The sequence below is a fragment of the Zootoca vivipara genome, chromosome 5 (assembly GCF_965207765.1).
Source record: "Zootoca vivipara chromosome 5, rZooViv2.hap1.1, whole genome shotgun sequence".
NCBI classification, from domain to species: domain Eukaryota; kingdom Metazoa; phylum Chordata; class Lepidosauria; order Squamata; family Lacertidae; genus Zootoca; species Zootoca vivipara.
This window is the reverse complement of record NC_142588.1, coordinates 90056945-90069273: the sequence shown is the minus strand read 5'-3', so window position 1 is coordinate 90069273 and position 12329 is coordinate 90056945. Positions and strand designations below refer to the sequence as shown.

Sequence of the window (12329 nt, the reverse complement as noted above, 5' to 3'; positions counted from 1 at the left end):
AGGTAACAGCAAGCGTGTTTTGTCATAAGCGCTAACATCCTGCAGCAAATCACTTAATTTGCTTCGTAAGCTTAATTGGAACTTGTTCTGTGTTAACCTCCTCCCGGCGTCACCTTGGAGCAGTGGTGACTTTGTGGCAGGGACTGCTCTCCTGTGTCCTGGCTAGTGTGGCTCATCCTCCCCAACCCTCTTTGCAACTCTCTAGTGGCCGTATCGGTGCCAAAGAAGAAGCGGAAGATGAAGGACCTAAACAAGAAGGAAGCTGTTGGAAACCTGCTGGATGCATTCATGGAGGTGGGTGGCCTCCACGGTTTAGTCAGGAGCTGAGAAACATAGCCTGATCCATTACCCAGAGTCACTTAGCTGGGTACCGCTTCTTTCCATCACTGATGCCGCAGGTTAAAATAGTTTGACGATTCTTCCCCCTGCAATCCCATGGAATCCTGGGGAACTGTTACTCCACAAGCAGCAGCATCAATCTTGCACAGATAATACTTAAATACAGTGGTACCTCGCAAGACAAATGCCCTGCAAGACGAATTTTTCACAAGACGAATGCGTCTTGCGGTCTTACGATGACTCACAAGACGAATTCATTTTGCGAAAAATTCGTCTTGCGAATTGCGGTTTCCCATAGGAATGCATCGAAATTGAATTAATGTGTTCCTATGGGCAAAAAAAGAAATTTCAATGCATTCCTATGGGAAACAGCGATTCGCAAGATGAATTTTTCGCAAAACGAATTGACTCGTGGAATGAATTAAATTCGTCTTGCGAGGTACCACTGTATGTGGATTGTGAACTATGGCTTGGGGTAGGTGGCATTGTTGAATCATAGAATTGTAGCGTTGGAAGGGACCCCTGAGGATTGCTGGTCCAGTCCCCTGCAATGCAGGAATCTTGCCCACAGGTGGGCTCAAACCTTCTGCTTAGCACTGTGACTTACTGTACCAAGTAATACAGAGTGAAGGGTGGATTCTGCAACTTGACCATGAAAAGCGCAGATTGGCATAGCCTTAAGATTTCAGCATCTTGAAAACCGCTTGTTCGAAAGGCTGCTAAGGAGGGCTTGAGACCCTGCTGGTCAGTACCCAGTGGAATCTCCCAATCTTGGCAGTGGGTGCAGAACAGAGTGATCAGGGAGAAGCGGTTTAAGGTGAACTGATTTATTCCTCCCTACCTCTCCCCCCAAAAAGAAGAGAAAAGAAAGCACAGCAGTATAAAACCATTGTGCAAATCCCAAAAAAGTCAGTACAAAATGACACCATTTGAAAACAACTAATAAGGGGTTTCTGCCGAAGGAAATCCATCAACATTCCACATGGAATAGGCTGTGCTCATCTTTGTTGATCACTTCAACATGCCCGTTGGCTGCAAACTAATACAGTAATTTGAAGAAATCTATACAAGACTGCAAATGTGTTTCCACTTTCTCCATTTTTATTTATATATCCCCTTTGGGTTGTTACTTAAATCTCTCTTTGTTCTCCTTTTCTTGCTTAATCGCCGTAATTGTAATTTTGTCACAACAACTACCTCCTTAGCTGTGATAAACTCTTGCAGCACCACAAATAAGCCATTGACAGTAAAATGATTCCATCACTGGGGCTCAAAAGAATTTGCTCAGATTGAAATAGAACAGAACAATAATTGATTGTTGACTAGCCAGTCCAGCATGAAAATGTAGTCTTAACACCTCAGCTACCTTTTACAGACTAGACTAGTGGTAGTTAACTGTGCCCTCCCCAAAGCAATTATTTCTGGTTTCCCCCTTCCCCAAAGAACCTCCCAGGTGGTATCCTTTGTAAATGTTTTCTGCTCAGAGCTGCAGCTTTTGCTTTTTTCTTGAGGAGATATTCTCTGCTTGCCCTCTTAGCCCAGTGAGGGTGGCTCAGAGATAGAGAACAAGCCCCCCGTGCCAGCCCCAGAGCCTGAGGAGCCTGCCCCTGTTCGCTCCCAGGAGGAGCCCGAGGAGACATGGGAAGAGAAAGAGGATAAGCTAGACCCTGAAAAGGTCAAGCAGGCTGACCAGAAGTACAGCTACACAGCAGGTGAGGCTTGAGCCAAATGGCTTTCTCTGTTCTTTCCCCCCTGGCTGCTACCTATTGGAGCCTTCTGTGATGATCTCCTTTTTGAGCCATCGTGTCTGGGCCACTGACACACTGTGATGGAGCTGAGCATCTGAGCAGGCTTGTGACCCCGTGAACTGCTGGCTTGTCTTGGGCTATTGGGGAAAAGCTTTGCAGGAATTTCCCTCCACTGGGTGTCCAGTCACTTCAGTATTAAGCAATAGTTGCTCTCAGCAAGGGCCGGATCACTCATTCCCCTTTTGTGCTAAGTCATTGTGTTTACAGAAGCCTCTCTCTGACTGTAATGGTTCCAGCAGCAGGCACAGGCACTCGTGGCTGCACAGCCCCCTGCTAACTCACAGCAAGCCCTGCAGAGCAGCCCCCAGCTTTGCCTTGCTGAAGAGATCATGCAAATAACTGGGTGGTTCATTCCTTTTGCTTTGTACTAGAATGGGACGAACAGAGATGCAGATCACCAGCACACAGAAATAGCTGCATCTCTTTACACTGACTTGCTTGTTTTCTCTGGCAAGGAAGAGCTGGGTCTGCTTGGAAACTCAAGTGCAGTGCCTTTGAACTAGATAGATCTTTGCTAATTATGTAGGGTGAGATGTGAGCCAGAAGACCTTGGAAGACATGTGCTGACTCCTGGAACCAGAAGCAAGCATGGCCACAGAGAGCACCCCCTCCCCCTTTTGCATGCAAATGTTGCAGTATCGTTAAGAGCTTAATCTTAAAACAACAGCAGTTCTGCAAAGTTACTGAATGGGAGGAAGATGCCATCGCTCCATTAACAACAGTAACGTCTCATATGTTAAAATAGCGTTTGTGACACTGCAACAAAGGAGATGGAAGGTAGTCCCAAGCTAGAGATCTGGCAGTCAGCATTTAGATAACCCGTGTGTGTGTGTGTGTGTGTTTGTGTGTGTGTGTTTGTGTGTGTGTGTGAGAGAGAGAAGATCAGGAACTCTGGGTAAGGAGACAGTGAAAGTTGTAAGAAAATTTGAGTACTGTAGGAGCATTTGCCAGGCACCATGGTGGGAGGCACATTTTTGCATGTCATAGTAAGTGTCTGGGCTTCTGAAGCCCTCCAGAGTGCAGCTCAGTTCTGGGGCATCTCCGCCCCCCCAGTTGAACAGCACTGCTCCTTCTGAGTTCCAAGCTTACAGCAGGGGAAGTGGAGCAAGGAATTGTCCCTGGCCTCACTGTAAAGTGCATTGTGATGTAGAAGCAAGACCCAAGTCCTTGTGTAAGGGGTGATCCTGGCAACAACACATTTTTGGTTGGCCAAGATTTACGGATGCACCATCGCCCTTTGAAAGTGCATGTGCTTATTGCCCTACTGCTGCTGGGAATTCTTGACCACCTGTTGTGAGTGTGATTTCAATTCGGTGCTTTGCACCTTCCTTTCCTTAACAGAGCAGTGGAAGCCATTGAACCCAGAAGAGAAGAAGAGATACGACCGGGAGTTCCTGTTGGGTTTCCAGTTCATCTTTGCCAGCATGCAGAAGCCCGAGGGTTTGCCCCATATCAGCGATGTGGTCTTGGAAAAGGTCAGTCCTCCATTTCCAGCTGGGGTCACCAGATGGTCCCGCAGACACTTCCTTTTGTTTTTCTTGGCATGGTGTGCCCAGAGAGTCTACTGCACAAGGTTGGGCATTGACCCAGTGGGTGGGTGGGTGGGTGGGGGGTGTCAGTGCACATCCCAAAGGGCAAAAGGGGAACTGGCCATCTGGTCCGATTGCACTGGCTACCAATTAGTTTCCAGGCCCAATTCAAAGTGCTGGTTTTGACCTGTAAAGCCTTAAACAGCTCAGGACCACAATACCTCAAGGACTGCCTCTTTCTTTATGAACCTATCTGGACCCTGAGATCATCTTCTGAGACCCTCCTTCGTGTGCCCCCTCCTCGAGAGGTTCGGAGGGTGGCAACATGAGAACGGGCCTTCTCTGCAGTGGCTCCCATCTGTGGAATGCTCTCCCCAGGGAAGTTTGCCTGGCGCCTTCATTATACACTTTTCTTTCTTCTTCTTAGGCGATCACTCGTAGCCGAGTAAGATTGTCTTCCATAAACACGGTTTTAACAATGAGTCCGTAAGTGACTGTGGAGGCCAGTTCTGGATCCACATGTCATTCCAGAGTGGGGACATTGGTTTCCTGGTGGGAGTTGATCACGGTGTGGATTAGCCAAGCATGTCTTCATCTTAGCATGTTTCTCCCTTTCGTCCTGAGTTTGAGTGTTTACAAAGCCATAACACCTTTGGTAAAGGCTGTTCTCCAGTTGGAACACTCGCAGGCAAGTGTTCCCCAATTGTTGGTGTTTATACTACATTTTTTAATATTTGCCTTGAGACAGTCTTTAAACCTCTTTTGTTGACCACCAGCATTACGCTTTCCATTTTTAAGTTCGGAATAGAGTAGTTGCTTTGGAAGTTGATATTTGGGCATCCGCACAACATGACCAGTCCAACGAAGTTGATGTTGAAGTTGATGTGGGTGGTGCTGTGGTCTAAATCACTGAGCCTCTTGGGCTTGTCGATCAGAAGGTTGGCGGTTTTAATCCGCACAATGGGTTGAGCTCCTGTTGCTCTGTCCAGCTCCTGCCAACCTATACACCTTTTAGGCGCCAAGCAAAAATGTTACTTTTTAATCAGGCCTTTGTTTAACTGATCAACATCTTACCCCCTTTAAAAGGTGGCACTTTTTGGGGGGGGCAGTTGTTTGATTATTTTTATTTTTGATGTTTTGTATTGTGATTTTTATTGTGATTTTTATATCTGGGTATAGGGTGGTATATAAATTCAATGAATGAATGAATGAATGAATGAATCCCATTGGCATCAGCTTGTGTTAGGCCAAGACCTGTAGTGATTTCTGAAAAGTAGAGTTTTAGGCATGTTCGGAGGCAAAACTACTCCTTTGAAGATTTTAGCTGCACAACCTTAAGACTCTCATAACCTGTCTTACCTTTTGTGTGTTTTTCTCCCTGCCCCTTGACTTAACAGGCAAATAAGATGCCCTTGCGACCCCTGGACCCCGTGCGCCTGAGCACCATGAATTGCGGACCAGATTTCACACCCTCCTTTGCCAACCTGGGTCGCCCAGCGCCGCCTAACCGTGGACCGGTATGTACCATCACACCATGTCTTGTCTTCTGGCATGTATCTCCTGCCAGCTTTGTCTGCATGATGAACTCCAAGTTAGTGCCATCGTGTCTGGGCCACTGATGCTCTGTGATGGAACTGAGTATCTGAGCAGGCAGGCAGGCAGGCAGGCAGGCACACCTTCTGCTGGCTCCCCCATCTGTTGGAGCCAAGCATACTGGGAGGCAGGCTAACATCATGCTGGCGATGCCACCTCTACGCCCGTGCTTCTCTGTGCTGGGGGGGCAGGTCGGGTGGCATCTGAACAGTGCTGGCATCACTTCTACCCCTTTGCTTCCACAGCCTCCAGGGCCAGGCCCACGCCGTTCCCAGCAAAGCCTGAGGAAGGAGCCTCGGAAGATTATCGCTGTAGCGTCCCTGAACGAAGATGTCAAGCTCAACAAGGCTGAGAAGGCCTGGAAGCCCAGCAGCAAGCGGGCAAGTGAGCCAGAGGATCCTGAAAATTTAAAAACTCAGGTAAGGACTTGCATGACCTCATCTGCACCCTCACACTTTCCTGGTTGGTGAGTCTCCTACTAGCCGTTTATAGATTCACATGCTCTCTCACTTCTCATATGTAAATTTCCCCTTTTTCCTTCCGTGGTTTGCTCAAACCATAGTTTAGTGTGGCCACCCGCCAATTGATTAGAGCTAAAGTCAATTGTTGAAGCCCTGATTTGCACGCACCAATTTTTAACCAACGTTTTAAACCTCAGCTTTAAACAGTCGTAGTTAGCTCTAACTATAATTGGTCCCAATGCTGATGTACAGTGGAACCTCGGTTGTAGAACATAATCCGTTCCGGAAGACCGTTCAACTTCTGAAACGTTCGGCAACTAAGGCTCAAAGGGCTATCGGCAATTCCCATTGAGAAAATTGAAAAACACGCCATGGAACCCGTTTGACTTCTGAGGCGCATTCGAAAATTGAAGCATTTACTTCCATGTTTTCGCTGTTCGTGTTCTGAAACGTTTGGGTTCCGAGACACTCGAAAACCACTAAATGAGGGCAACAGGCAGTAGAAAGGGTGTGTGTCCCCCTAATTTATGTGGTTGAGATTCTGAATTTTACATCTGAAATAGACCACCAGGGTACAAAAAAGAGTCGGGGAAAGAACCTCTTGCTTTCTTTCCAAGTGCCTTACATTTTGTATTTTATTCCTGAAAGATACAAAAAAAAAAGGTGGTGAAAAACAGCTGGGGGGTGGTGGATGTCATTCAGAAACTTGCATTTTAGCTCACCAACAACTTCATCTGGATACTGGTATTTTGGAAGACATTCCTGCTCCAGTCTCTGTGCTTGCCTCAGAGGAAAATACGAGTTACTGCTTTTGCTCCCTGGAGGGAAGAAAGCCATGCCCTCCGTGGTTTTCTTCCAGGCTCCTTTCCCTGAACCTCTGGGACAGTGTTCATTTCTCACTGAGTGGTGCCATTCCTGCTGGAGTTCCAGCGTCCTTTACTTCCTTTGGGGCGTGAACTGTTCCTTTGAGGTGGGAGAGATTTCAAAAGCTCCCCACCACCACCAAAAACTAAGAACCTGAAAAGAAATTGGGAGGAATTTCCAATGCAGTTTATTTTTCTGTGGAAAATAGTCCATTTCTTAAGTTCATTAAGGATCAATGAAATGGGGGGGGGGGGTGATTTCAAATACAGTGGTACCTCAGTTTATGAACACAATTGGTTCCGGAAGTCTGTTCATAAACTGAAGTGTTCATAAACTGAAGCAAACTTTCCCATTGAAAGTAATGGAAAGTGAATTAATCCGTTCCAGGCGGGTCCGTGGCGTTCGTAAACCGAAAATTCGTAAACTGAGGTGTTCATAAACCGAGGTTCCACTGTACAGTATTTAGGCAAGCGTGGCAGTTTGAATGGGTTTGGCTTTGCTTACTAAATACAAGTAAAACAAATGTGCTAAATTGGCACACTCTATAGAGAAGTGGTTGTGAACTCCCCTGGGGAGCAGTGAGATTACACAGCGGGTAGCACTAATAGAAATTGGGGGTGCTGGAGGTGTAATTAACTCCCAGACTCCGAAAACCTGGTATCACGGGAACAAGTTCATCAGTCTCGTTACAAATGGTTCCAACTGGATTATGAATACATGTGCAGGTAATTGTTACTGTTTTTGATGTTATTGTGTCAGCATCTTCCTTAGTGGGTTGTGCAGATCGCTATTCTGAATAGTGCCCTTTATGGGGTAGGGGGCACTGGGGATGCATTCATGGCACTCATGGGGTGGTGACCTGAAATTTTTAGGGACCCACTGCTCTAGAGCAGTGTTTTTGAAACTTGGGCCTCAGGCTATTTTTTTTTGGATGACAATGCCCATCATCCCTAGCTAGCACCACCAGTGGTCAGGGATGATGGGAATTGTAGTCCAAAAGCAGCCGGAGACCCCCAAGCTTGGGAAACCCTAGAATCAAAGAGTTGAATCATAGAGTTGGAAGAGACCACAAGGGCCATTCAGTCCAACCCCCTGCCAAGCAGGAAACACCATCAAAGCATTATTGGCAGATGCCTGCCAAGCCTCTGCTTAAAGACCTCCAAAGAAGGAGACTCCACCACACTCCTTGGCAGCAAATTCCACTGTCGAACAGCTCTTACTGTCAGCTCTTACCCTGCTCTAGAGCATTGGAAAAAATACTTAAAGAAAGCCCCAATTCAGAATTATCGGAAATCCCACAGAGCTGCTGCTCCCGAGATTAAAACATAAAAGATAAAGGAAAATGATAAGGTGGCCAAGATTCGGAAGGGGTGCATGCTTTTGCACTTGGGGGTTGACTCGTGGGGAAAGGAAAGATGGTTGCCACCTTCCAGCCCCTGTGGATTTGCTTTCCTCTTGGCTTGGGATGGGCTCATGTGTGCTCTCCTTTGCCTGCCGTGTTCATTCCAGCAAACTCAGCCCTGGGCAGAGCAGCGCAGCCAGGAGCTGCTACCAGTTTGTTGGGCAGGCAGGTTTCTGAGCTCCCACATCCACACCTGCAGAAGGAAGGGATGGGTGGAGCAGGACAGGTGTCTCTGTGTGTGTTTATGCCAAGCTCACCTTGCTGATGGCGCCTGGGTGTTTCCTCCCCACAGGAGCTGTTCCGGCGTGTGCGCAGCATTCTGAACAAGCTGACGCCGCAGATGTTCCAGCAGCTGATGAAGCAAGTCACCGAGCTGTCCATCGACACCGAGGAGCGCCTCAAGGGCGTCATCGACCTCATCTTCGAGAAGGCCATCTCTGAGCCAAACTTCTCCGTTGCCTATGCCAACATGTGCCGTTGCCTTATGGGGGTGAGTGCTCCCGCCTCTCTGGGGTGTGGAGGGCCTCGGATCCTGCTCGGGATGGGAAGAGGCGTGGAAATGCTGTTCAGTCAGGGCCATGGCTTGGCTATCAAGCCTATATCCTCACCGCCCTGCTAGCCTCTGTCCTTAAAGGACCTTTGGAGAGAGGCTGGCAGTGTGGCCTGAAAGCACCAGGACACTGTGTCAGGCAGATCTTGCATCCAATCTCCAAGAGTGGCTGCCTGCGGTCGGCGGTGGGGGAGTCAGTCAGATCTCCGGTTACGAATCGGATGGACCCCACAGGAGTTTGCGCGTGAGCTCAGCCCTAACTGCTGCAGACACATGGATTTACAGGTTGCATGTGAATATCAAACAGAGCTGTAGCATTAGAAAGCTGGGATAGCTCTGTTTTTCTTACTACGTTTGAACTATTTCATTTCCCATGGAAAGAAATTGTAGCCAAAGTATCACATCTTGATTTTATATATGTACAAGGTAGGTCAGAAATTGGCCCAAGGGGCCGCCTGCTAATAGTGGTTGCATAGCTTACCATTTGAGCAATACTTGTCTGTGGTTTTGTTAAATCTGTGTAAAAAGGGGGGCATGGGTGTAGATTTCAGTTTCAAGTTTCTGTTCTCTCCCTTTGGCTTGTTGCCATAAAGATGCGAAGAGTCTGGAATTCACTGCTTTAACCCCAATTACATGGCTGCAGTGCATTGATACATTTATTTCTATTTGCTTTCTATGCATTTTGTTCATGTGCTTTCTGCATGGCGTTTCCTCAGTGCATGTTGAAAGATGAGCTGTGGCTCGTGGAAAAGGCTAGTGGGTTGAGGTGGCAGAGATCAGAACTGGGGCTTCCAGCCCATTCTGCTGGCAGTAGAGGGCCAGTTGGAAACTGTCTGAAATCGCTTCCCATTGTGACTCGTGTCTGTCCCTGCTCTAGCTGAAAGTCCCCACTACTGACAAGCCGACCGTGATGGTCAACTTCCGCAAGGTACTCCTGAACCGGTGCCAGAAAGAGTTTGAGAAAGACAAGGATGACGACGAGATTTTTGAGAAGAAGCAAAAGGAGATGGATGACACAGCTGGTGTGAGTTGAGCTTGAAACTTGGGTGGGGTGTGGGCATGATAAAAAGGTTCCCCACCCCTGGGTTCCAGTGATTTATGGAAGTAACAACTGTGAAATAGGTATGCACGTATACAGAGATAGAGGTAATCAAGTCCAGCTTTCGGATCCTCCTAACCTCTACCCCTGTTCCTTCCTCAGCCCGAGGAGAGAGCTCGTCTGAAGGAGGAGCTGGATGACGCCCGGGACAAGGCCCGTCGGCGCTCCCTGGGCAACATCAAGTTCATCGGGGAGCTCTTTAAGCTGAAGATGTTGACCGAAGCCATCATGCATGACTGTGTGGTGAAGCTGCTCAAGAACCATGACGAGGAATCGCTCGAGTGCTTATGCCGGCTTCTCACCACCATTGGCAAGGACCTGGACTTTGAAAAGGCCAAGGTATGGCCTTGCCCAATGTTCAGAAATGCAGCTTTTCATAGCACACGAGAGGACACATCCCAGATTGCACTGCCCTCTCGCTTCATGTTGGGCATCAGCAGAGCAGTTTCTCTGCTGCTTCCTCTCCCCTGCCCTTCCCCTGTTGAGATGCTGGCTTCACAGCTCTTGCTTAGAGCCTACAGGGTTCTGCCCTCCATGCTTTGGTGCCATATTGGAAATGCCAAGTATAGCTCTAGTCTTGAGGGTCCTCCTGTTGTCATTGAACTACATCTCCCAGCATTCCCCAGCATTGGCCAACTTAGCTGGGGCTGATGGGAGTTGGAGCCCCATTCATATTTGGAGGGTTGCAGGTTCCCAGCCCCTGGCATGGCACCAGTGCTTAACCTGACAGGCTTTCCTTGCAGTGGCTGCATGCCACTTGACAGTCAGTCCCGTCCCTCCGGTCAGTTTGCCTCTTGCTCAGGAAGAAATGTGCAGCCATTGCCCAACTACACAGCTTACTTTTTTCTGTAGCTACTTGTGATGCCTGTTGGAGAGTTTAGAGGGAGCAGCCTCCCCCAGCCAAGCTACTTTGCAGGGTGGAGAGAACTGTGCCCAGGCCAGGACTAGATATTTCCCAGCCAGACAGCTGGGCCCTTCTCTCCAGCCCACAAACATTCAAGGAACTGGCCACCCCAGCCCTGGCTGCTACAGGGAACTTGTACAGTGGCTGCTTGTTTCCTTTCTTGAACCTCAGCTTCTACCATGAGTTGGAAGCCCTCAAGGAGAACGTCTTGCCTTGGTTGCTCCCATCCCTCCCGCAGCACGTAGGCACATTGCTGTCTCTGCTCGTTCGTCGTCACTTCTCTCCTTTTCTCCTCTTCCCCACCCAGCCTCGGATGGATCAGTACTTCAACCAAATGGAGAAGATAATCAAGGAGAAGAAAACGTCCTCACGTATCCGCTTCATGCTGCAGGATGTGATTGACCTCAGACGGGTAAGGTGCAGACTGTTGCTCCCTTATGGCCCCCTCTGGGCTAGATGAGAGCCCTGCCCCCTTCCTGGGATAGGTCGGCCTGACTCCGGGTAAGGTGCAAGACCCGCCTTTCCTTCCCAGGGCAACCTGAGTGGGAACAATGGCAGCACGAGCCAACACACACTTCTCTTTGCCCCCCAGCCCCTCAGACACTGTTGCAGCCTGTAGCCCTTGGCTTGTGCGGCTTAGGCAATGGGCTGATAATTCTGCAAGCAGCTGTGTTTGGTGCAGGGAGGTTTCCAGCGCTGTCCCTTTTCTACACCAAAGGGTGCTATGTGCTCAAATCGCACCCCGGGAGAAGGTGCTGCCCAGGAGCTGCTTGCCTGCGTTCAGGCATTGTTGGACTCCCGTTATACCTGGCCATTGACTATGCTGGCTGGGGCTGATGGGAGTTGGAGTCCAACAATGCCTGGAGGGTCACAGATTCCCTAATCCTGATTCACACCCAGCGACCTTAAGATTGCAGTTCCAAGTGTCACACACAAATGGCTGCTTTTGCTTCCAGCATGTGAATTACAGAAGCTGCAGGGGTGTGGGGTCAGGCTGTTGGAAGTGCTGCAGGGGCTCGCAACTGTTGCAAGGGGAAGGCTGCCTGCTTGGAAGGGGGCACACGAAAAGCCCCCGTTGCATGTTGGGCTGCTGAGCATTCCCCTTGCATGGGCCTCCTGCCAAGCAACGCTTTGATGCCTGGATAGCTCAGGACTCGCTTCCGCTCCATTCCACTGCAATTACTGGACAAGTACTCTTTCCAGAGGTTTGAAATAGAGCTGCCCTTGTCAGGCATAGATCTTAAGAGACATAACACATGAGAAACAGGGCAGCCTTCCCCAGATGTTTGGGGTGGTGCTATGGCTTAGTTGGTAGAGCAATGTGCTTTGAAAGCAGAAGGTCCCAAGTTCGATTGCTGGCATCCCCAAGTAGAACTGGGACAGATTCCCTGCCTGAAACAATGAAGAGCACCTGCAAGCCTGTGTAGACAACACTGAGCTGCATCATCATTATTATGCCACTGCCCATCTGACTGGGTTGCCCCAGCCAGCTCCCAACAAAATATTAAAAACTTCCTGATACAGGGCTGCTTTCAGATGTCTTCTAAAATTTGTGTAGTTGTTTATCCCCTTGACATCTGGTGAGAGGCCGTTCCACAGGGTGAGCGCCACTACCGAGAAGGCCTTCTGCCTGGTTCCCCGTAACCTCGCTTCTCGCAGGGAGGGAACCTCCAGAAGGCCCCCAGAGCTTGATGGTCTGACTTTGTAAATGGCATCTTCTTGTCTTCTTACAATGTTGCTGGACTGCAAGTACCATCACTCCCGCTGGCTGGAGATGATG

General features: G+C 48.9%; 1 protein-coding gene and 2 non-coding genes across 10 annotated transcripts in view; all 3 read left to right on the top strand.

Moving 5' to 3' along the window:
• Nucleotides 1-12329, top strand: part of EIF4G1 (eukaryotic translation initiation factor 4 gamma 1) — an 83668-nt gene that overhangs the window by 58704 nt on the left and 12635 nt on the right. For all 8 annotated transcript variants that reach the window (XM_088669236.1, XM_088669235.1, XM_088669233.1 and 5 more), the window contains 9 exons: nt 206-294; nt 1877-2051; nt 3489-3622; nt 5074-5193; nt 5515-5688; nt 8289-8486; nt 9424-9570; nt 9748-9984; nt 10857-10961. In XM_088669236.1, coding sequence (XP_088525362.1) covers nt 206-294; nt 1877-2051; nt 3489-3622; nt 5074-5193; nt 5515-5688; nt 8289-8486; nt 9424-9570; nt 9748-9984; nt 10857-10961 — 1379 coding nt within the window. The remainder of the gene's footprint in view (nt 1-205; nt 295-1876; nt 2052-3488; nt 3623-5073; nt 5194-5514; nt 5689-8288; nt 8487-9423; nt 9571-9747; nt 9985-10856; nt 10962-12329) is intronic.
• LOC118094115 (small nucleolar RNA SNORD66) lies at nt 2113-2189 on the top strand. Its single transcript, XR_004693724.1, has one exon. It is a non-coding gene; the product is annotated as a small nucleolar RNA SNORD66 (small nucleolar RNA).
• Nucleotides 5250-5326, top strand: LOC118094116 (small nucleolar RNA SNORD66). Its single transcript, XR_004693725.1, has one exon. It is a non-coding gene; the product is annotated as a small nucleolar RNA SNORD66 (small nucleolar RNA).